The sequence below is a fragment of the Ammospiza caudacuta genome, chromosome 1 (genome assembly GCF_027887145.1).
Source record: "Ammospiza caudacuta isolate bAmmCau1 chromosome 1, bAmmCau1.pri, whole genome shotgun sequence".
In the NCBI taxonomy this organism is placed as follows: Eukaryota; Metazoa; Chordata; class Aves; order Passeriformes; family Passerellidae; genus Ammospiza; species Ammospiza caudacuta.
In genome coordinates, this window is record NC_080593.1 from 140,434,321 (window position 1) to 140,457,336 (window position 23,016).

The 23,016-nt window shown below is 33.5% G+C and overlaps 1 protein-coding gene across 3 annotated transcripts in view; it reads left to right on the plus strand.

Moving 5' to 3' along the window:
• The window catches only part of CSMD3 (CUB and Sushi multiple domains 3), a 586,238-nt gene that overhangs the window by 335,659 nt on the left and 227,563 nt on the right, over positions 1–23,016 (plus strand). For all 3 annotated transcript variants that reach the window (XM_058820586.1, XM_058820594.1, XM_058820602.1), the window contains 4 exons: positions 1,980–2,174; positions 6,383–6,521; positions 11,247–11,434; positions 13,878–14,066. In XM_058820586.1, the coding sequence (XP_058676569.1) occupies positions 1,980–2,174; positions 6,383–6,521; positions 11,247–11,434; positions 13,878–14,066 (711 nt within the window). The remainder of the gene's footprint in view (positions 1–1,979; positions 2,175–6,382; positions 6,522–11,246; positions 11,435–13,877; positions 14,067–23,016) is intronic.

Sequence of the window (23,016 nt, forward strand, 5' to 3'; positions counted from 1 at the left end):
TTTCAAAGCTGGCTTTAGATGAGATGAGCTGTGATTAGCTAGATACCTGCCTTCCTATCTCATGAGATCTCTGCAGTTCCTTCCCTCTGTTTTTTTGTTTTGGTTTGGTTTTTGTTTGTTTTATAATGCAAAATGCATATTTTAATATACTTCTGAGTTAAAAGCAGAATATCACCATTGCCCTGATCTGTGATTATATTTCCTGACATTTTTCCAGATATTGCCTTATCTACTTGTGCAGTCATGATAGTTGATGAAGATAAATACCAGGAAAACTGTGTTTCCTCTTTATGTGTAATAGTTCATAAGGAACTTTTTTGTGGTTTCTTGATTTTTTGATGAGAAGTAAAATATTAATTAATCATATACCCATGTATTCTTTTTCTTTTCAGCCTAAGGCTAGTATTTAATATTACAGCTCCACCATGAAGCTTTCTAGAAGTATCAGCAGATGGAATATGGCTCATTGAATAATATAATTGTAGGCAGGCTGAGCTACGAGTGACTGCTGTTGGTGGGACAGATTGTCTTTCACCATCTTGCCTCCCAAAGTCATTCTATGCAGTAAAATTGATCACATAGGAGCAGCAGTGGCAGCATTTCCTGAGCTGAAATATAGAGCAATGAATTGATTTTTCAACCATAATAAGCTGGTGTCACACACAAGCAAGCTAAACCTGGAGTCAACATTTATCTACATTTATAGATAACAATATTGAAAATCTATCTCTGGGTTGTCTGAAAGTAGTAAGAAAAACAGACAATCAATGCCTTCTCTAAAAGTGATGACTGTGAGCAAAGAATTGGAAAAGTTTTTGTAACTCCTCTGAAAAAGTATGAGATTGCATCACTTTTAATGCAATCTTTAAATGGTAGACAATTATTCAATGAAAACACTCTTTTCTTTCCCAGTATATATGGCAATGTCTGAGTCAAAATGTCGATAAATAAATGCTTTCTCTTGTCTGTTATTATGATTTAAAATACCTCTGCAATGGAACATCTGAGAAATCTTTCTAGTAACTTATTGAAATATTACTTTAAAAAAATCATTAGGGGATTTGTATATGTTTTTTCTAGCAGAAACTTCAGGGGGAAAAGTGAAAATCATCTTTTTAAGGACTTAGTAGTTACTGATGTCTCCACATGTAAACATGTTTAGGAAGATACTATTTGCAGTCATCATACATAAGGAAGGTGGATATTTGTTCTCACTGAAAAAATCAACATTTTAAAAAATATAAGATGTGTCTTTATCAATAAAACAACAAAATACAATAACTAACTACAACATATAATTTAAGAACAATGCTACAAGTATGACTGTGCTGATTTCTGTTGGAAGATGATCTTTCTTCTCCAAAAGTAAGGTATACTCTGCAGTAAAAGACATGTATAGTCTTTGTCATAGTATCTACATGTATACAGGGAAATTAATTTTTTTTCAATTTATCTAGACCTAAACTTGAAATGTTCAAAGTTTCAAGTTTTCTTCTATGGCCAACATGACCCTTTTTTTCACTGTTCACCACCTCTAAATACAAGAAACAAAGTTAATTATGGTAGGATAAAGCCCTTGAAGGTCAATATGGCTCAAATGGTGTGATTTACAAAAGATGAGTAAAGTTTTTGTATCATACATAAATGCTTGCCCTGCCCTTCTGAAGGAACATTCTGTCCCATTTTAACATTAAATAGGATGAGTGTTGTTGAAAAAGGAGAATTTAGCCATCACTGAAATCTGCCAGCAACAAGCTGTCCAAGCTGAGATCGATGCTGTTATAACTTCATATTTTAAGCAATTATTTATGCTGTTTTGCATAAATAATTGTTCTTGAGAAAATTCTTGACTCTTATTTATCCCCTCAGTTTCCTAATATAAATTGTTTGTTTTTACTAGCGATGAAAATCTTCAAAATGTCATCTCCCTTGTAAGAGTTCTATGTCCTCTACCACTTTTCTTTTTTCCTCTTAAAAAGCATTTGGACATAATGAGTGCCCAGATCCTGGAGTGCCAATCAATGCTCGGCGTTTTGGGGATAACTTTCAGCTGGGGAGCTCAATTTCAGTTATATGTGAAGAAGGATTTATTAAAACACAAGGAACTGAAACAATTACTTGTATGCTAGTGGATGGAAAAGTAATGTGGAGTGGACCTATTCCTAAGTGTGGAGGTATGTATGATATTTCTTTCTAAATCAGGAGAACTTGATGTAATGCATTGCAAACTGCCACCAAATGCAGTTGAGATTTTTGCAAATGAATAGCACAAAGCTTCTGTTATAGCTGATATAGTATTAGATTGGAATGAAGATGTTGATCTCTGCTGGCTATGGCATTTAAAACTGTTTAAGATGTTTTACCTATCTGTTGCAGTGACTCTAGGCTGTGGAAGACTCTCTTAGCAATTGATTTCTCTTTTTTATAGAAATTACATACTTCCATACATAGCAACCTAAAATCACACTGTTATACATATTTCCTTTGACTTGTTTATACTAACTGACACTAAAATACAATCTTTGCTTCATTACTTGTCTATATTCTAGGAACTTTGTACCTAAAGGGGAAAAATTAATTCAGCTGTTTGTAATAATTAAAAAAAACAAAACAAAACAAAACAAACCAACAAAAGACAGTTATAATATAATCTTTGGTTTCTTAGCTTTTACTTTAAACAACAGTTTAGTTCTTATTTTCACTGTGTAACTGCCTTCCTGACAAAATTTAAACAATTTTAATACATTAGTGCAACTGCTTGCAATATGCTTTGCATCCATGTTTACTTTCTGTGATGAATGATTATTGCTTCACAGATATAATATAAGGTGTGTCAGTTTCACTGGACAGGATAACTCATAATACCTTTTCTTTATTATAAGGTGCATGGATCTGTACAACGTTGCTAATAAAGGATAAGGTTGCATTTTCAATGTTACATTTAAATCTTAAATTACTGGGAATATTTTTAAATGTCAGTCCATGCACAATGATAATATGATTCCCAGGTGGTCTGAGACTGAGTGGAAAATATTTTGGAATCCTAAAGTTTGAGACACAGGTATATTTGAATTAGATGGTTTTTATGAGCTGTAGAATTAGATATATTTTAAAATTTATAATAAAATTGAAAGGCAAATTAAAATATTTTTAAATTGACAATTTAATTTGGTCTGTTGGGGTGTTCAGAAGTTTTATTTACTGTGTACACATTTGTCTGTAAAACAGATAAATGTTTGATATAAGCTGTTTGATATAAACTCTACATATACCTGATAATTTCATTGTCATATATATCAATTCAAAGGCATAAGCTCCATATACTGGCTAGGAGGTGACTGCTGTGCAGTTTTCCTTACAGTTGAGAATTGTCAGAAATTACAGTATACAAGAAGGAGCTATTTATTAATCTGCTGCAGATTAACAGGCTCAACATTCTAATTTTTCAGGGCAATCCTGGCTAGCCTCTGCTGGGACTTCCTCCCAGCCCTGCCCACAGCCCAGGATTCTGTTTCAGCTCAGACAACCACTTTGCTGTCACCAAACCCCTTTCCTGTAACAAAACCAGTCCTGTTCACCTTTCTCAGGTGGAATTGGATATGTCTGTGAAGACACTAACTCCGTGTGTGAGTGTGTACGTGTGTGTGTGTGCATGTGCCCAAGTGAGCATCCCTGGTTCTTGGCTTCTTTTTTTAGTGAAGAGATCCTGATTTTGCTGCTCCCTGTTGAATTTGAGTTTGGGATTCCTGTCTTCATGCCTTTCATCTTTCCTATGTGAGGGTTATGTGGAGGAATTTCCCATAATCTGTTCTAATATTGTGCTGTTGTACCCATGCTGAAGCTCTAACCTTGGTCTTTCTGTGTAACTCTTTTAGGGCTTAATATCCATTCTATAGCAGTAGTGATAAGCTCTTCAAAAAAACATTTCTAAAACTATGAGTCTACAAGATGTTTAGTGTTTCTGTGAATAGCCTGTTACCCTACAGGCATTTTTCTTGCTCATGTAGGAAAATTTCCTGTTTCAACCCATGCACCTTGCTATACAAAGAAATAAATACAAATGACTTTGTGAGAATTCTTAGATCAGATTGAAATTGTTCTTTACTATTTGACATAGGCCTGTTTGATAAAGAGATTCTGCTTGATGACCATCTCTAGTTGTGTTATATTTCTAGAGTTTCATTTTGAACACATGAACACTGTGTATGAACCTGTCAGACAACCATCAAACAAGACTGTAGGAATGAAGAGGGGATTAAAATCAGTGTGAAAAAGGTTAGGGAAAAAATCCTTTGGCACGATGACTCGAGAGTTTTATTTTCTAAAAAACAAGGCTTTTTAAGATAAGCTCAGTAGCTCAGCTATTCTGAAGGAAAGTTCTCCTGGGTTTAGGAAATCAGCATGTAATGGTGAAAGTCAAACAAAAAAACCCATTTGATATTTATTTGCAAGAGCCACAATCAGAGGACAGATAAGAAACATTTTCTTTAAGGAAAACTGGCAGCAAAACACTGCTAAATAAAATCGAGAAATCATTCCAAATTTAGGCAGTCTTACAGTGTGCCTTACTTTTATTGCACTATTCATAGGAATATTTTTGTAATAGAGGTTTGGAGCTTTTTCCATATTCTAAATGCAATTTGTGTAATGAAAATTTGGTGAGAATATGGAACTTTGTACAAGTTTAGTAACACTATTGTAAATATGGAGTGTACTGGAGTGTAAGGCCATCTGATTCCTATTTTGTCAATATATTTTGTTGTTTGTAGGCTCTATATGTACAATGAATATTTCAAAGTGCTTATATACAATAAAATATAGAGATTATGAATGTTCTAGAGTTAACCTTCTGATTGTTGAGGTAAATATGGGTTTAAATAACTTATGTTTGACTGATACTGTTTACTGAGGGTAGTATGAAAAAACAACTCTAAGATAAAAGGTGAGAAACGCCCACGTTAAATCCATCACTGAGTAAAAAAAGAGGCATTCATCTGCATATTTATTGTTTGCAACATACTGAATTCTGAACTCTGTAACTTTAGAAACCTTTTCTTTTCCCTACACAGGATGGAAAGATGGAGCATTATGTCCTTAAAAAATATGAAATAAAAGAAACCAAAACAAACCTGTTTAAAACAAATTGACATTTAAATATAGGGCCTTGGTATTCTCCTGACAAAAATGAAGATCAGACAAATGTGTAATAATTCATGGTCTTCAACTTGAAGCTTTGTCAAAGAGAACAAAATTAATATATTTTTCTGTAATGAAGAAGTTCAGAATAATATAGGCAATGATATGTACTGTTCTACTTTGTCAAAATGAGCAACCAAAACTTTTTGCAGGCTCTGCTAGGTGAAAAACCACAAACAGAAATGGAATAAATAGCCATGATTTTGTCAGAAAATGTTGTGTGTTTTACACTATTTTTAGTAGAGACTCTAGCTTGTCAACGGTACCTGTAATAGCTTTCCAGCTTCTTTGTGATATACAGTGATATGCATCGTTAGCTGTGACACTGTGACATAGACTTTTGGGGTTTTTTGGGATTTTTTTTTTTTTTCTGAGTAGCCATGCATTCATAAAGGCCACTGAAACCATGGTGTTATGAAACTCTATGGTGCAGCCTTCTCTTCCTACAAAGTAACGTGCTTCTGCTCTCTGTCTAAATGGCAAAGGCCCCGGGTGTCCTCATGGACACCAAGTTAGACTTGTGTCCTTGATGCAGAGAAGGTCAGTGGTGTCCTGGGATGGATAAGGCAAACCCTTGAGAAGGCTGAAGCCAGTGATCTTTCCCCTCTACATGAGTACTGCTTGCAGAAGTATATATTGCAATATTTATATATATTTTTCAATTAAAAAATATCAACTAATGGTAAGTATGGTAAGAAGAATGGTAGGTATGTCTTTTTCATGAATGAGGAATTTGAACTGCTAACATGCCAAGCAAAACATGTGGTATAACAACAGATTCCATGATGTCAAATTTAAAGTAACAGTTCACTGATTTCTAGCTTTAAATTCAGCTGAAACTTCAGCAAGTTTTTCAAGACTCTCTGCTCACAATTAAAAGCAAAAATAATGATATTTTGTAGAGACTGTGTTTTCTTTACGTTCTTTAATGCAGAAAATGTATTATACGAAAGAAAAAAAACCTTTTTCAGAATTATTGAGCAATTTATTTCATCTATTTAAGGCCTTAATTCGGTTATCTCCATCTAATTCTGAACACCCCAGAGCCTGTCAGTTTTGAAGAAATTGCATCTTCCTGCAACTAGATTTTAAATATTTGTTCATTCTAATTGTCCTATATTGAAATTGGTAAATATTGCACTTAATAAATCTGTACTATTTACCTTTCTCTTTGTTTCATTTTTAGCTCCATGTGGTGGGCATTTTTCATCTCCAAGTGGAGTAATCCTCTCTCCAGGCTGGCCAGGGTATTATAAAGATTCCTTGAATTGTGAGTGGGTGATAGAAGCTGAACCTGGACACTCTATCAAAATTACATTCGAAAGGTCTTGGCTAAAGTTTTTCTTACTTCTTGTTTTCCAGTTTTTACCAGGAAACAGGAGTTATTAGCTTTATCATAACATTAATTTGCATTATCTAAAAACAAGCAATTTTATTGTCACATAGGACTTTTGGAAACTTCTTCAGAGCACAGATATTATCTTGAGTGTAATTTCTACTTTGATGTGCTGAAAAGCTTTTGAAATTTCTACCCTCTTACCCATATTTAAACCTGTCTAGCCCAATAAAAAATGCCTGTTTTAAATATTAGCATGTTTCATTTGCTTTTGACTATATTGCTATGATGAATTATAATTGCTATGTTATTTTTTTTTCTTTCAAAATCACATAATTGTCAACTCTGAAAATTTGAATCAGCTGTGAAAATTAAATTAAATACAGTCATAATTTCCCCTACTCTGAATATTTAATTATCACAATAGCTGAACTATTGTGAAAGGATTGTGTGCTCTCAAGATGGAGTTCCAGTGTCCTCTAATTACTGCAGCATTCCACCTTCCTAGACTAATGTCTGTTACTAAAGTCCCTTCCTTATTCAAAAGACTGAAATGTGCTGAAGCACCTCACATTTCTCATGGTAGAAAGATGTTGACATTTAATTTGAACTCTTTATCAGAAAACAAGACAAAAAATGCAATAAAGAATGATATTCTTCTTATGTTTTGGATATTTTTTAATTGTAGATATTAAAAAATTTAGATGAAAACCCAGTAAAAAAGTGCCATTGATGATCAAAATTATAGTGTACAAATATCATACAAGTACTTTTCAGTTTATATTTATACAGCATGTTTTGACTAGGCCTGCTCACACTTGACTTAAAAGAAGGTATTTCTTCATGTTAATATAATATAAAAGGAAAGGCTTTTTTAGCAAGGGATGAATTTCGTATTCTCTTAAAATTTGTCACTGTGATAAGATTTTTCAAACCTTTTTTTTTCTTACTATAGCTTACTCTATAATAAAATATACATGGGAAAATATAAACAATCAAAGGACATGTAATAAGTACACTTTACTTATTTTCTATCCTTACTATAACATGAAAACTAATCTTCCAAAATCACTTAAAATTATGATTTACCAAATTTTTGCCAATTAGACTACAATAAAAAATTGAATAACTCCCTCCTGCTGAAACTTCTGTTAAGTTTTTGAAAAGAAAATTATAATTTCAAATAGGTGATTTTTAATTCAGTAATTCATTTAAACTACATATTTCATGTGGAATGTCATTTCAAAGTAAAAAGCATTTGCCTTTATATTTGCCCGTTGCATTTTCTTTCTTCACACCTGAATTTCACTAAATCTGACCCTCTCTTGCATACAGTTTTTGTTTGTAATACATTAACGCCTTGTCAAAAAATTGCGCAACCTCTATTACTCTTGTAAGAAAGATCAAAAAAGAACAAGATGTGGTTTCTTTGGATCACAGAGAAAGCTTCTATCCTCTTTATGGTACTTTTTTTCCCATTGCTGCTCATTTTTGATGCTCTTGTCACTTGTCAGAATTGGTCTGGTACGCATATTGCTCAGATGCAGCAATCCAGAGAGGCCCCACTTGCAGACAAACGTGCACTCCTATGCATCTCTGTGCAGAGGTACACTTAAAAATACATCTATGTATGTTCACACAGATGCACTTAGATATATATAGCTATGTGTCTGGATGCAAAGAAAAAGTTTTTCATAAATTAAATGGTGGAATAAAACTTTATAGTGTAATGAAAGAAAACATTTTGTTAACTGCTGTTATGTTATTTACTTAGACATTAGTATTTTCCACATAGTTTAAATTTGCCTTCTGAGTAATTTATGCATAGGCTTTTAAAAGGCTCATTCTTGTCTTGGCTACCCTTGTTCTGCTGCTTCTGCTTGCAAATTTTCAGCTGCACTTTCTTAAGAGAAAAGGATATTTTGTTGAAATCACAGTTTTAAAACTATAGCCAAACTACTTTCCTATATGATTAAAAAAAAAAAACAACTCATATTTTTCCTATTTCTTTACCTTTTAACTTTGTCCTGACAACCACACATACTCTTTATTGGTAGCCTTTATTGGTGCAAATACCAAAATTTCCACAATATATGTGGATGTTTGAAAGAATTTGAATTTCTTGGTCAGTGATAAATATTTATTGTACATATCTATACCTTTTAAATAATTTTTGGATTTTCTAAGTTTCTTACTCGCAGAGTAGTTTCCTTTTAATCTTCCTACCTTCCTATGTCTTCTCTTTTACCACATTGGGTAGGAGTGAGGTACTGCATTCCATAGCTGTATGCTAAACCATTCCTGTGCCAAGGAGATAGACATGAGAAAAGAAGATCTAAAGACAAATCAAATAAAAATCACTATTAATTTTGTGCTTTTGGCATGCAAAAAATAAAACTTTTTCACATATTTTTATATGATTGTGCATGTATTTTTTAAAATGTTTATTCCTGTTCTACAAGGAATTATCTAAGATAGATGATCTGTTGATATTTTGGTTTAAATCAGAATCTTTTTAGGCTCAATTGAAATGGCAGAAGCGAGGAATGGCAATGCCATTCTTGATTGTAATGAAGTGTTTATCATGAAGCCTAATTATGAGTATTTAAATGTGAGAGATGCTGATAGCAAAGTACTGATTGGGGTACTAGTCACGTTTGTGTATTGAGTATTTACTGTGGAGCAGGAAATCCTGACACTGCAATGAGTTGATAAGGATGTCTCTTAGAAACAAAGATGTGTGTTATAAATATTCAGGCACCTTTGTCTATTCAAATAAGGCCTCCTAAAAAAGTGTATATGGGATCTCCTGTTTTAAAACTTTTTTCACTCCTGTCTTCTTGTGAGCCCTTCACAAGATTAGACGTGACATAGCAATTAAGACATTCAGGGTAATTTAACAGTAATGATCAACTAAGTAGGAAAGAACATTGGAAGGGTCTCGCATGAGCCTAGGGTATTTCTTATCCAGTTTCCTAAAAGCCCCTACTCTTTTGTTACATTGAGGGGAAAAAAAGTATGTAAATATAGCAGATATGTTGAGCATCAAGGGAAAAGATATTGAAGGAAAAACTGATATAAGCATGAGATTTATAAATGAATGTTTTTCAGTCTTTGAGCTAAATGACCAAGCAAAAGCATTGAACATAATGCCTTCTTCAAATTTGTTCCAGTTTATCTCACTTAAAAATAGTTCTTACATTTTTTTATGGGTCATTTTTTATTTTTTTCATTTTCATATTTTGTCTGATATTTGTGGGGATATAGTCTAAGCAGTTTTGAGAGAATTTCCTTTATGTCTTTGGAGATTCAACTTAATTTCAACTTGACTTTAGTTGCGTTACATTTATCAGATCCATGGCTTTTAACACCTTCTGTCTCAAGTATGCTTTTGATATAGGTGCTAAGAAAGTTGAGCAAGACTAAATTATCTGTTTCCAAGATTTCTCCTGTGTTATATGGATTGCTGGAAAAAAGACAAAAAAAAAAAAGAAAATATTGGAAAGAACAAGTTATTGCCTAGTAGCTTTTCAGCAGGATGTCATTGCAAGTTACTGGGGGACCTAACCAAACCCAAAATTTTCAGTTTTCCTGCTTCTAGGATTATCCCACTTCATTTCTGTAACTCCTTATCACTTTAGTTCCAGGCTCTTTTATACATTATTTAGTGGGAGCAGAACATCAATAAAAGAAAATACATGTTTTGTGGGTTTAATTTGTCTTCTTGTCTTTTGCCAGACTCCTTTAGATCTTTAGGCTCTCACTCATGGGACATAAATACTGAAATATTGAGTTCCTCAGTACACTGACTTTACTCACACAGTTCTTTGAACGGATTTCACCTAGCTAAATTAGGTGTCTGAGTAAATCAAAGCAAGAATTAAGACTATCTAAAGATCATTGTAAGATCCTGCTGTTAATTGTTGCTTTTTAATTCTGGAAAGGTTTTTCAGTAATCCATCAGAGTCCTTTATAAAGCATTATGATTGATTTAAAGTCTGTCATAGCAAGAAAGAGATAAGCCACTGTCAAAACACCAAACAGGTGTTTAGAATTGCTGATACCATCTAAAAGAAGACAAGCAAGGAGATATCTAGCAGCACTATCACACTCAGCTTTCCTTGACAGGGAGAGCACACATACTGTATTTAGTGCTTTCTAAAAAGGATTTTATTTGTGGGTTTTTCTTCAAATAACTTCTGTCACTACTTTGGACTGAGTCTCAGCTGGCAGAAAGCCACTGGAGTCAAGAGTCAAATAATTCTATTCCTGCTTAGAGATGATTGTAAAGTAGGAACTCAAGAGTATGGGCCCTTGATGATACAAAGTACTTTGATATTTTTGCCAAATGCATCAATATGCCCTCTATATAATTTAATCAATTATTCAAAAGGAAAAATAATGTTATAAAATAGCATATGGATTTTTAATTGTTAATATTTATTAACAAACTGGTTTTAGCTTTTGTTTCCTGCCATACAAACCAGCTCAAGGAGTTTAAATTTATTTCTCATCTTTCGAAGGAACTAACTTGAAATTTTATTATTGCATAAATTATATAAGATAATTAATATTATTGCAATGGTATTGAAAAAATAGATATGTGGAGAAAAAATATTTCATGAAAGGTGCATAGTTTAAAAAATATGTGTTTATTGAATTTGCTTTAACTGTCTCTTAAATTTTGTGCCTCTGTGTTTTTCCACAATTCCAGATTCCAGACTGAACTGAATTACGATGTTTTGGAAGTTCATGATGGACCAAACCTATTATCTCCACTTCTGGGTTCTTACAATGGTACACAGGTCCCACAGTTTCTGTTTAGCAGTAGCAATTTCATGTATCTTCTCTTTACAACTGATAACAGTCGTTCTAACAATGGATTCAAAATTCACTATGAAAGTAAGTACCTCTATGATGTATTATTTGATCTCCCCTCCCCCTCAATGCTTACCCTAGTCATGTACAGGCTTCATATTGGCTAATTTCCTGTTATTTCCCAATCTGAGAAAGATTTAGTAATGTTTAAGTGCAAAAGAGATGACCACTACTTTTATTTATGTTTAATGTCACTGATGTACTGCTCTGTGCGTTGAGAATCAAAAGATGAGAATAAGAAGTAAATGCCTTTCTTCTGGAGGCTGCTTTTATGTCCTAATATTCTTAAATTTTATGCAATGAATTTTTGTGAGTGTAAAATGGCATGAGATCAGGAAGATTATGAAAAACTAAGAAAAAAACTGAATTAGTGTTCTGGTTAATGTATCTGCAGCTTTAACTGAACATAGGGGAAAATGCAGTTTTCATAATGACAAATCAAGAAATGAAATTGGTTGATTATGGATTTTTTGGATTCTAAAAACTTGCTTATATGATTTTTTTTTCTGACATAAAAATACTCTTTGTCCTTATTTTAGTCATATAAACTATGTCACAGAAAGTGTCTGTAAGATTTCATACTTCAATAATTATTAAAATGCCTATGTTGAAATATTATAATTCAATTTACATTTTGTCTTTCTAAATATAACTTCTGTTGTAATAATTCCTACTTATATGAGAAATAATATTTTACTGTAATTGCTATCTTAATTGCTTTGTAAATGTTATTGGCACATTGCTTGTACTTCTACTTGGAGTTATTACCAAAAATTTCCAGATGTTCTTAATTTTTAACATTATTTTTTGCAATTTTCACTATTCCTGGCCGCTATAAGGGTACTAAAACTAACATGCATAGGGAAGATTTTGCCAGATAAAATTTGGATTGATTTGAAGTCCAGTGAATGCTAAATTCAGGCTCTTTATTGGAAAAAAAAATTCATATTATACCAAAATTATTACCTAGCATTCACCCACAAATGTTTACCTGTAAATTCTTCTGCATTATGAAAAAGTGATGATTTTGTTAGTTTTCATCCATTCAGAAGTTTGAAAGAAGGCTATCCTAACACATTAGGAGCGCTAGATTAAGATTGCCCACCAAGACACTAAATTCCTAGAAAGACTGAATAATGTTAAATGGTAGAAATTATACTTTGGGAATGTGAACAGCAAAAAAAGAAAATCTGCACTTATTACAAATAATAAACAGTTTCAATTAAATAAACTTGGAAAAGAAATCTGAAATTTCTTTATAAATAAATTCTTGGATTTCATTATAAAATCCTCTTTTTTGTAAAAGTGATCCACACCCCACAGTTCTCTACACCAGTGGAGTAAAAGGCTAAATTTATACTATCAGAGAGCATGGAAAATGTATATTCTTACCCCTGGTACACAAAATAAACAATTTTCAGTACTTTCTTTTCTGTTTAATAGCCTCTGTTTATAGACAGAAGTCTAGTATTCATTTCATTTTTGCTTAATTCTTACTGGTTTCTTATCTTGCATTATCCAGTACAATCCAATTCTGCTTTCCTTTTTGGAAACACGAATAATAATGATCAGTGGTCTCCTATTCATCAGTTCTTCTCCCTTCAAATAATGTATTGAAAGCTTTTTATATCTTTTATATGTTCATAACTTTTATGCTAATTATATCTTTCCACAATGAATTTCTTTGTAATGAAAGACTTTTTATGACTTCTATGTAGGAATAAAAGGAATAACATGCATTAAAAATTTTTGCACTGAATACTTCTAGTAATTTACTAATTTCAGTACTATCTGAAGAGGGTTGAGGTTTTTTCATTACTGTTTTATACTGGACTTCTTTATATAAGCTTTGTATATTAACTTCTCACTGGGAAATAACCTAAAAGGCTTAATTTTTTAGCACACATTGAAATCCCTTAACAAGTCAACTTCTCTTTAATCTTTTCTGCTATTCTTTATCTTCTCAATGTCTCATATATCAAATAACATTAGGTATGAGTATGATTTATGTAAATAATTGATCTATGTAAATATTTAAAATATAAATATCAGAAGAAATGTAACCAATTTCACCTATGCTAGCAAATTTTCTCCAGGAAAAAATAAAGGCTGAAAATCAAAATTTTGAGTGATCATCAAAGCTTTTTAATATCAGCATCAGGTACAAAATCATTTAATGTTACTAAGACAGGAACAAAATAATATCCTGTAAATTATGGGATATTTTTCTTATTTTTCTCTGCAACAATGGCAGGATTCAAACTGTGATCTATAGTATCTTTTAGTGGTAACACTGAGAAGAATAGTGGAAAGATAATTCACTGTAATTGTGAGATAATGAAGCCTTCACCACACAACCATCACAACCAATTACTTAAATTAATTTAAAAAAATCTATAGGTCCTTTGTTTAATTATTTTCTTTTCCTTTTTTTTTTCTTTTTTTTTTTTTTTTTTTTTTAATCTAGGTGTAACTGTTAATACTTACTCTTGCTTGGATCCTGGCATACCGGTGCATGGACGGCGTTATGGACATGACTTCTCTATAGGTTCCACTGTCTCATTTAGTTGTGATCCAGGTTATAGGCTCAGTCATGAGGAGCCTTTACTATGTGAAAAAAATCACTGGTGGAGTCACCCACTCCCAACTTGTGATGGTAAGGATGAACAGATTTAATACAGAGTACTTTGAGTTTTACAAGTTTTGCCAGACTGTTATTAGTCAAAATTATTTAAATGCCAGAGCCCGTAAAACCTGTATTTTTAGGAAAGTGAAAGAGTAATTAGAGGAAATAAATGCCATATATCTCTGTGATAAGACATATGAAACAGAGAATGATATATAGTTATTTAATCCTGCAGATTACTGAAGGTTTATCTATCTGAATTTATGTAACTGTGAGCTAACTGATTGCAAACTTAGTGTATATCTGGTTGTAAAGCACTTATTACAGCTTAAAAACATTTGTGTTTGGGTATCCATCTATGGACAGAGATTGCTGACGTAAAACCCATGAAATTAAGTTCATTTGCACCTGACTCAGAAACTTCATTTTCTCCTGTTTCATGATGATCCCTCTGTTTATGGCTTATTAACAGAACTTCACACCCTTCCGTCACTGTGGAAATTTATCAGGACCACATTATATCTGATGATTATTAAACCAGACATAAGTGGTCTCTGCTATATCATTAAATCTGAAAAATTATCCAACATTTTCAGTCATCTCTTGTAATTGGAATTGTTCATTTAATGCTTTCCCAGTTGGGGTCATATCGTTTAGATGTACTATTAAGAAAGTGGATTGTAATGTTCATTCAGTCACATTATTTGAGATATTTACTTCTTAAAACAGTTTCCCTCTTTGCAGCATGGTGCATGTTTTTGATGTTAAAAATATTTTCAGGAGTAATATAACCATTTAATTTCTAGTATTTTACCGGAGAAAGTCCCCTGAGCTTTTATGAGCTACAGAATGTACATGATACTGTATTTTTTCTAATACAGTTCTTAGTGTCCCAGGACAATAATTTTGAAAGAAAGATTTGAATGAAGACTGACACAAGCTCATTGAATCATGTGTGATTTGCCATATGGAAGACTACTCATTCCTGCTGCATTACTTTATTTAGAAAATGGCTGGGACTTCTTTGGCCTGCAGATTGTTTGATTAGGAAATGCTTTGGGATTTTAGGATGTTCAGGAAGGTGAAGGTGTCAGATTATGATAATACTCAAAATCTGTGGTAATAGGAAGGGATGTGAATAATCACTTTGCTGAAAATGGTCCTCTGTAGTTCTCCAAGTCCGTTTTCTGAAAGATTCCACATCTCAGTCAGGTTCTTGCAATGAAGAATTGCAGAGTTCCCACAATTTGCAGTCAAGGGGATGATATTTTTCTGAATAGAGCACAAAACTAGGATGTGTTTTTTAATGGTGATAAGCACTAGATGCTGACCATGTAAAACAAACAAATAAACACACTCCCTATGAATACTGTTCTCTGTTGTGGAATAAACTTACATATTATGATCAATTTCTTCCTAAAGATGCCAAACTAGTATGCAATTCATTAGGTAAATGAGGTTTCTTTTTCTCCAGAGCACATTGCTAAATGGTGATTTTACATTCAATAAATATCTTGTAAAGGTAGGATTGAGTACATTTATTCTACTAAATATAGTCAGTTTATGGTTGATGTAATTTTCATTTCATTGCTGAATTTATTCTCTGGTGGAATGTTTTTTAAAACAATCCAGAGTCCTTGCACCCCAGGCAAAAAAGAGCATTTGCTAAATGGGCTGTTCTTTCCATAAATTATGAGTTTGGGTTTGTGTTAATCATACCACTAACAAACACATCAGTCACTATCACTGTGCATTCAGAATGTTACTCTGATGGTTTCTGAAGAGACAAGTTCTTTTTTGTTTGCTCTTTTGATAACTTCATCTCCTTTTGTATAATTATATCGTGTAGTGATGTGGAGACAGACCGTGGTAATTGTGCAGATAGGTCATGGCAACTCATGAGTGGGTGTGGTTTGGAGAAATGACTACAAGACAAAAAATTTTAAAATTCTTAAAGCAAGTTCCTCCTCAAAGTAGAACATGGTGTTGACTGAAATTCCATTTGAAGGAGTGTAAACTAAATTTTTCATTATGTGTTTGATGTTGCCCAGATAAACAAAGAGGTAAAACAGTTTAAAAAAATGGTTACGAGTTTTTTCTGAGAAAACACTGTTTATATTGCATCTCTACCATTCCCATATACCAACTACATATGATCCATTTTTTACCTATGTATCTGGAATGCCTTGAATTTCTTAACTGTAATCACCACCCAGTGCTTAACTAAAAAGATGAAATTATATCTTATAATGTCCTTTCTTTATGAACACTATGATAGAATTTTGCTTTTAAGCTTTGAATACATGTGAGGAACCATTTGTGAGAATTCATACTCTACCCAGTATATGAATTACTGTAGTCATCCCATCAAAAAATATAGGAAAATGAATGTAAAAGTTAGGAGTGTAAAGTGCTGTTTATTCCTTTCATCATTAAATTGAATGCTAATAGATAATTCTTATTCATAATTTGAATTAAAAATATTGTCATTCCCTGATCTTAATTTATATAAGAAAATTAATAAATAGAATGAAAATATTCAATTAAGATAAAAAAGAAAACCTTTAATATTTATATTAGAAACCCCTAGATGACCAAATGAATTAGCAAATATGACTCATGCAGTACATGAGGAACATATTCAAGGAATAATGCAGAGGTATTATGTCCCTTCTGTTGACATCTCTAAAATAAAAATAATACTTCCACTAAAACACAGCTATTAAAGAACCTGCTTCAAATAGTGGAATAGAAGCAAGAATTGAAAATGGAAAGCATGTATGGTCTATTTTAGATTTAAATGAGAAGGTAAAAATGCAAGTTTATATTGTGAATAATCTAGGCTACATTAGTTTATATTAAATTAATCTCTTGCATAATAAAACTCAAGTCCAAGGTTTATTTCTTGTAGCTGAGTATGGTAATTTGATGTCCATATCTTTATTTATTTACCCCTACTTAACTACATCCCATTTTAAGATACATTACATTTTCTATGATTAGGGAAGACAAATGCTGAATTACTTGGTCTGTGAAGCACAGTATATTAGATTCAAGCTCTAATTCGCTGTTTCAATAATTTTAGTCTATTCTATATACCACTTTTCTTATCCAATTGCACAATAAATTAAAATCATCTCAGAATTACATGTGTAGATGGAAGTTAGAGTCAATTAAATAAATTAATGTAATGAGGCCTCTGTGTGTTTGTGCACACATATATTTGTATTTAGACTTATATATACACAAAGATATTTCCATATAGATAGATTTTTCTTTTTTTTTCTCTGCAGTCCTTTCTAAACTAGCATATGTTATTAGTCTTCTTTGACGATGGTTCAAATCTAAAGCTAATTGTTATTACTAATCAATTATAATTGTGTGTTTTCTCATTCCATCACTTCTGAAAACCAAATAGTTTCCACTTATGTGTACTTACAACAAATATAACTTCTGCAAAAAAGTTTGTGGTTGTTGATTTTTTTTTTTCTGGAAGCTTTTCTTCTTCTTAAGAGAATTTTATCTTTCCTGAGAAAATTGAGATACATCATTTTATGTTAGTGTTTGACTTGCGGGTGGTGACCTATGGCCAGTCTCTTGAAAAATCTTTAAATAAGGAAATAATAGATGATACCATTTGAAAATGTGAAAAATGCTAATTTCACAGATATCACCATCATCAATCATGCTAAAAAAGTAAAACACTTTTTATTTTATTTTTTTAAAGTGAATTACTAATGAACACTCAGTTGAAATGCATCAGAAATACATTTATATGAATCTGTATCTATCTATCTATTTATCTATCTCATACATTTTCTTCATATTTTCTGTTCTTTTTGGATATGGGGACTGTTATGATCCAATTTAAACCCAGAGGATCAAAGAAAGTGGAGTTTCTGTGTATAAACCAGAAATAAGTTTGAAGGTTCAAAATATACCCAAAAATTAGATTAAAATCAAATGAGGTTAGAGGCTGGTGCCAAAGAATGGATATGATTAATTTAATAGTAAAAGAGGCAAAGAGAAAGGAGAGAGAGGGAGGAAGGGAGGGAGGGAGGGAGGGAGGGAGGGAGGGAGGGAGGAAGGAAGGAAGGAAGGAAGGAAGGAAGGAAGGAAGGAAGGAAGGAAGGAAGGAAGGAAGGAAGGAAGGAAGGAAGGAAGGAAGGAAGGAAGGAAGGAAGGAAGGAAGGAAGGAAGGACAGGGGTTATGTGAAAGCATATCACCCACCCAAGGGTCCCAGCCATGTGTCATTGCTCCCCTCCATGTGGTCTTCATGTTGATCAGGGTCCCCTGTGGCTGCCACACACTGCACCACACTGAAGAGTGCAGAATTCCATGGGTTAATCCACACATTAGGCAGGTGGGAATGCCCTGTGCCTCCCTTGCAGGAGGCCAGTTTGACACTGTCCCTTCCAATACTGAGGGTCTGTTGGACCATCTCTGGTACTCTGGTGCAGGGTCTGGGGAACCCTTTAGGGTGCCCTTTGATGGGCCATGCCATGTTTTAGTAGAGGTGTTAGGGCATGGGTTGGACTCGATGATCTTTAAGGTCTCTTCTATGAATTCTGTGAAATCTGTGAACTCCCTCTGCTGTGGATGAGTTTTCCCCGGGTGAAGGGCCCCTCAGCCGGGCTCCTCAGCACAGCGGAGGGTGGAGCCACTGCCTCTGACCAGAGGCCTTTCCAGCACACACCCAAGGCCTCTCTGCCCCACTCTCTGCTGTGAGGGTCTGTGAGCCTGGCAGCTGATAGCCCTGGGGCTGTGGCCTCCACCCTGAAGGGACCAGGCCTGTGCTTTGTCAATGTCCCCAGCCGGCCCTGAGTTGTTACTACAACTTGTTTTCATCAGTGAATGCTGTAGGGCCTCTCAGAGCCCCATCCAGGGTATGGTGATCTTCTCTGCAGCTTTTGTAATACAGTTTTAGAAGTCCTTCATGAAAATGCTTAAATCATAAACTATAATATTTCAGTCATAAACTATAATATTTCATTCTCTGACGGAGACCCCCTTCCTCTCATATCCAGATTTCTAGACATTTCATATCACTATGCTCTTCATAACTCTGAGAATGACTTGTATCACATGAAAACAAACTTGTTTTAAATAGATTGTAAATTGTATTTGTAGATCTCGGGTGACAGCAAACATAATTAGTGTTTATTGAGTTTTCCTGATGGTTATAAAAAGCAAAATTTACGAGAGTTTTCTGTGAATAAGTGTTAAGCTAGCTATGCAGGATGACCCTATGCAGGAAGAGAATATAAAAACTGACTTCTACAGTAAAATATAAACATGCTAAAACCAGAACAGAGGGCATGTGAGAATAAAATGGAAAACACAAAGAAACAAATATGAGAAAACATGTCATAATCTAATGTGAAGTGTCCTAGAAATATGTTTCTGTGGCATAGATGCTGTGGCAAGACAGCTAAGTACTTGCAATTGTTAATGCAGGGTCGTAGAGATGGAAAACATATCCTACTGAAGTAGATTTAAAAAATCCTGTCTCATTACTGATCAGAAATCATAGATTCTTACGTGGTTTGCTAGCCTTCCCAAGTGAGACCCCAAGAGGGAATTCAATATAATGACAGTTTAGCAGAAGATCAAATGGGTAAAAATAGACTATGAATAAATTTAGGCTGAAAATTATAAGGCTATTTCTAGTATTGCAAGATTGATTTCCTATAACAGTTTTATAGTAGCATGAAATATGGTCTGAAGTGGAACTTTGCTATGAATGACAAAAGTCAAGTGTTTTTATTACAAATATTAATGTATTTTTGGGATGAAACATGGCCTGCATGTCTCCCACTGAGACATGAGTAGCCTGACTAAAGGTTCTGAAATTATTTGGGCCAAAAATTATTTTCCAAGTATATTTGGAGCCATTTTCTAAACTAAGCTTACTTGTTGTCACTTTTTTTTTTGTGTGATTGATCATGTTACTGAGCAAAATGAATGCAGTTGCAACAAAAGAGAGTGCAAGTATTCAGCCCAATATTGTAAGAATTTATTTCAGCAGAACATCGGAACCAAACTCCACTATTAAATTGGAATCCTCATTCATAGTTATCCAAAACTTGCTTCTTAGATTGTTACATCACTTCTGATCACCACAGAGTATACTTCTACATACCACTCTGTATTTCATAAAACCACTTTTATATTTTGTTCTCTTTACTTTTTTGTTCTTTTATTCTCATTGTTGTTGTTTTATTACATTTTTTAAAATTTTATTTTGCTTCTCACTATTTGGAAAACAGTAATGCAAGCATGTCTTGATTCAACTTCTCTGATTGTGTAAAAAAAAATTAATTGGTGTGTTAACATAATGTTCCATTTTCCACATTATAAATCAAAAGTATTACCTCAATTGTTTCCTTAATTGTTCATTCTACTTTTACTCCTTCCTAGATTCCATCTTGGTATAATCAGATAAAGTAGAAAGGTAGAATTTGGAAATAATGTGTATTTTTCCTTTGCTGTTCTTATTTTTACGTGCTCTTGTTTTCCTTTGAACTCTGAAAAACAGTCAGATACTAGTAGTGATATTACATGCTTGGGCTGTTAGCCATCTTCTCAGGGCCAGTTGCACATGTAGGGTTTCAGATTTGTCAGCTTGGCTTTATTTTCTAAAAGGCTGCTCCCTTGATGCCTTTTTCTGCCATCTGCTAGCCTTCACAGAGTTACACTGAAGGCCTGATGGCATGCCATAGATGTTTTGTCACTATTTGCATTCCTGAAATGTTTTCCAAACACCTTCTGTAAAATATATTATTTGGTCTGTAGCCCATGATTATAAAAACTGGCTGTATTTATTATTTAATGGATGAAGTAGATAGTTACCATCAGGAGCTCCAATAATATGCTGTCACAGCCTTGGCTGTATTTTGCTAATGTCTAAATATAGCAAGATCAGATTATAAAGTGGCAGTATTTGCCTTCACTGTCTCTTCATCAGAGAAGTGAGGAGGAAAATTAATATGGAAGGAGGTTATTTGCCTGTGGCAACATTGGAGAGATTGGGCAAATGTGGTCCTAGAATGTCTTATTTCAGCCTGTGGTACTGGATTTGCAAATTTGCATCTTACAATTAGGCCAACAAAGGCTAGAAAGTTGGCAGGAGAAATAGCACATACAAAGCTATGAGGCATTGCCGACAAGTAAGCATGTTTAAAACAGAAATATATTTAGTTAGAATGACCAAACAAATTTTAGCTTGGCAAGATAGGGCAGCCTTCAACCTAGTATATAGGATGAAATTCCATTTCTGATTTATAAAATAAGGCTTATTAAATGTATACTTCTTTTAGTGCCCTGAACACAATGATGATATACAGTGCCATAGCCTCATTATGAAAAATTTGAAAAATAATTGATCTTTATGAAAACATTTCACAGTGCTACTGAAAATGCATGTATTTCATTGACACAAATGTCTGCTTAGGTACAAGGTGAGATTGAAGGTACATTCTGGATATTCTCTTGATTCCCTTTCTTCTGTGTCCTCAAATCAGTTATGAATTTACATCTGCAAGCAGAAGATTATGACATGTCCATATATTCATTCTCAAATATATAACATTAACAGCAAAAGCATAATGAGTGTAACTTCAATCATTTACTCCATCAAAGTGTGGCAGAAATTGCCATAAGCAGCATAACTATCAAGACATAGGAGAAGAAACAGCATGATGCAGCAAATTACTCGCAGCACCTTGCTCCTGAAGTATGTAATGCTTGAGCACATACTGAAAGGCCAGACTTGTCCCTCCTTTAGGAGTCACACTGCTGAGTGCTGCCTTAGGAGGTGCTCAGATGTTTTGGGAGGGGTAGGAGCAGGTTAAACCAGCTAGGGCAGGTGGGGCAGCATCTCAGGAAGAGGCATTGCTCCTCCAACCTTCGACAGGCTCCTTCCCTCACCCTCATCGCTCTGGCAGCAGGGTGGGAAGCACAGACATGAGCAAGAAATAGTTGAGTGACCGCTTATAGAGCAAGAGGAGGGTTTGATATTTGTATCAACTGGAGTTACAGACAAATAGCTGCCATTTGCATCTCTCCAAAATTGCCTTTGAAGACCTTTAACATCTTCTAAAGATAAGAGAAGAATTTGTGTTAATTACTTTGGAAAGACTGCAATCAACTGCTGGAATGGTCTAAATTATTTGACCTGAAACTGGTGACAATAGTTCATTGCTTTTATTCTAAAATATTTCTGCGAAATAATTTTGGTAATGCATATAATTAGGGTAAGGAAAATAAAAGGAATAGATGCTTTTAACCTTGAGGAAAAAAAATAGAACTAGTAATTTGTTTTATAATGTATGGCCTTCTGAGATAATCTATATTCAGAGAACTCTGACGCAATGACTTGGTACTGAATTTTAATAGCTGTTATTGATATATGATAATTCTAAAATGCAAGACTCGTCCTTACTAAAATTACCTGATTAATGTTGTATTTCAAAAACCCTGGAACAGAAGATCATTGAGCTGTACATTTTTGCCAGTGTTGTAATGACTAAATTTTTGTATTTTGCATTAATTAAAGCTGTAATTTAATTTTTGTATTGCTCAATTACTGATTACTTTTACAAAGTTGCTAATGAAACTATAGAAATGCTTATTCGTATACTGGAATTTCTCATTAGCACGAACATCATAGCTACAAACACATAACCAATAATTATAATTGTATTCACGAAATGAGGTCAACCATCCCTGTGCAAATATTTTAAGTAAATAATTTTTCAATAGCCATGATCCACCATTTTGACTCTCCAGCCTTGGCTTCTGTTTAAGTGATATTGTTTGGCTCTCTATCATCTGCCTGCATCTCTCTGCTGAACTTAACAATTTTCACAGAGGCTTCAGAAACCTGAAAAAAACAACTAATTACTTGATTTTGATTTTCTTATGCATATTAAACAAAAATTAATTAATAATTTATTTCATTTCTTTTTCTACTGCATA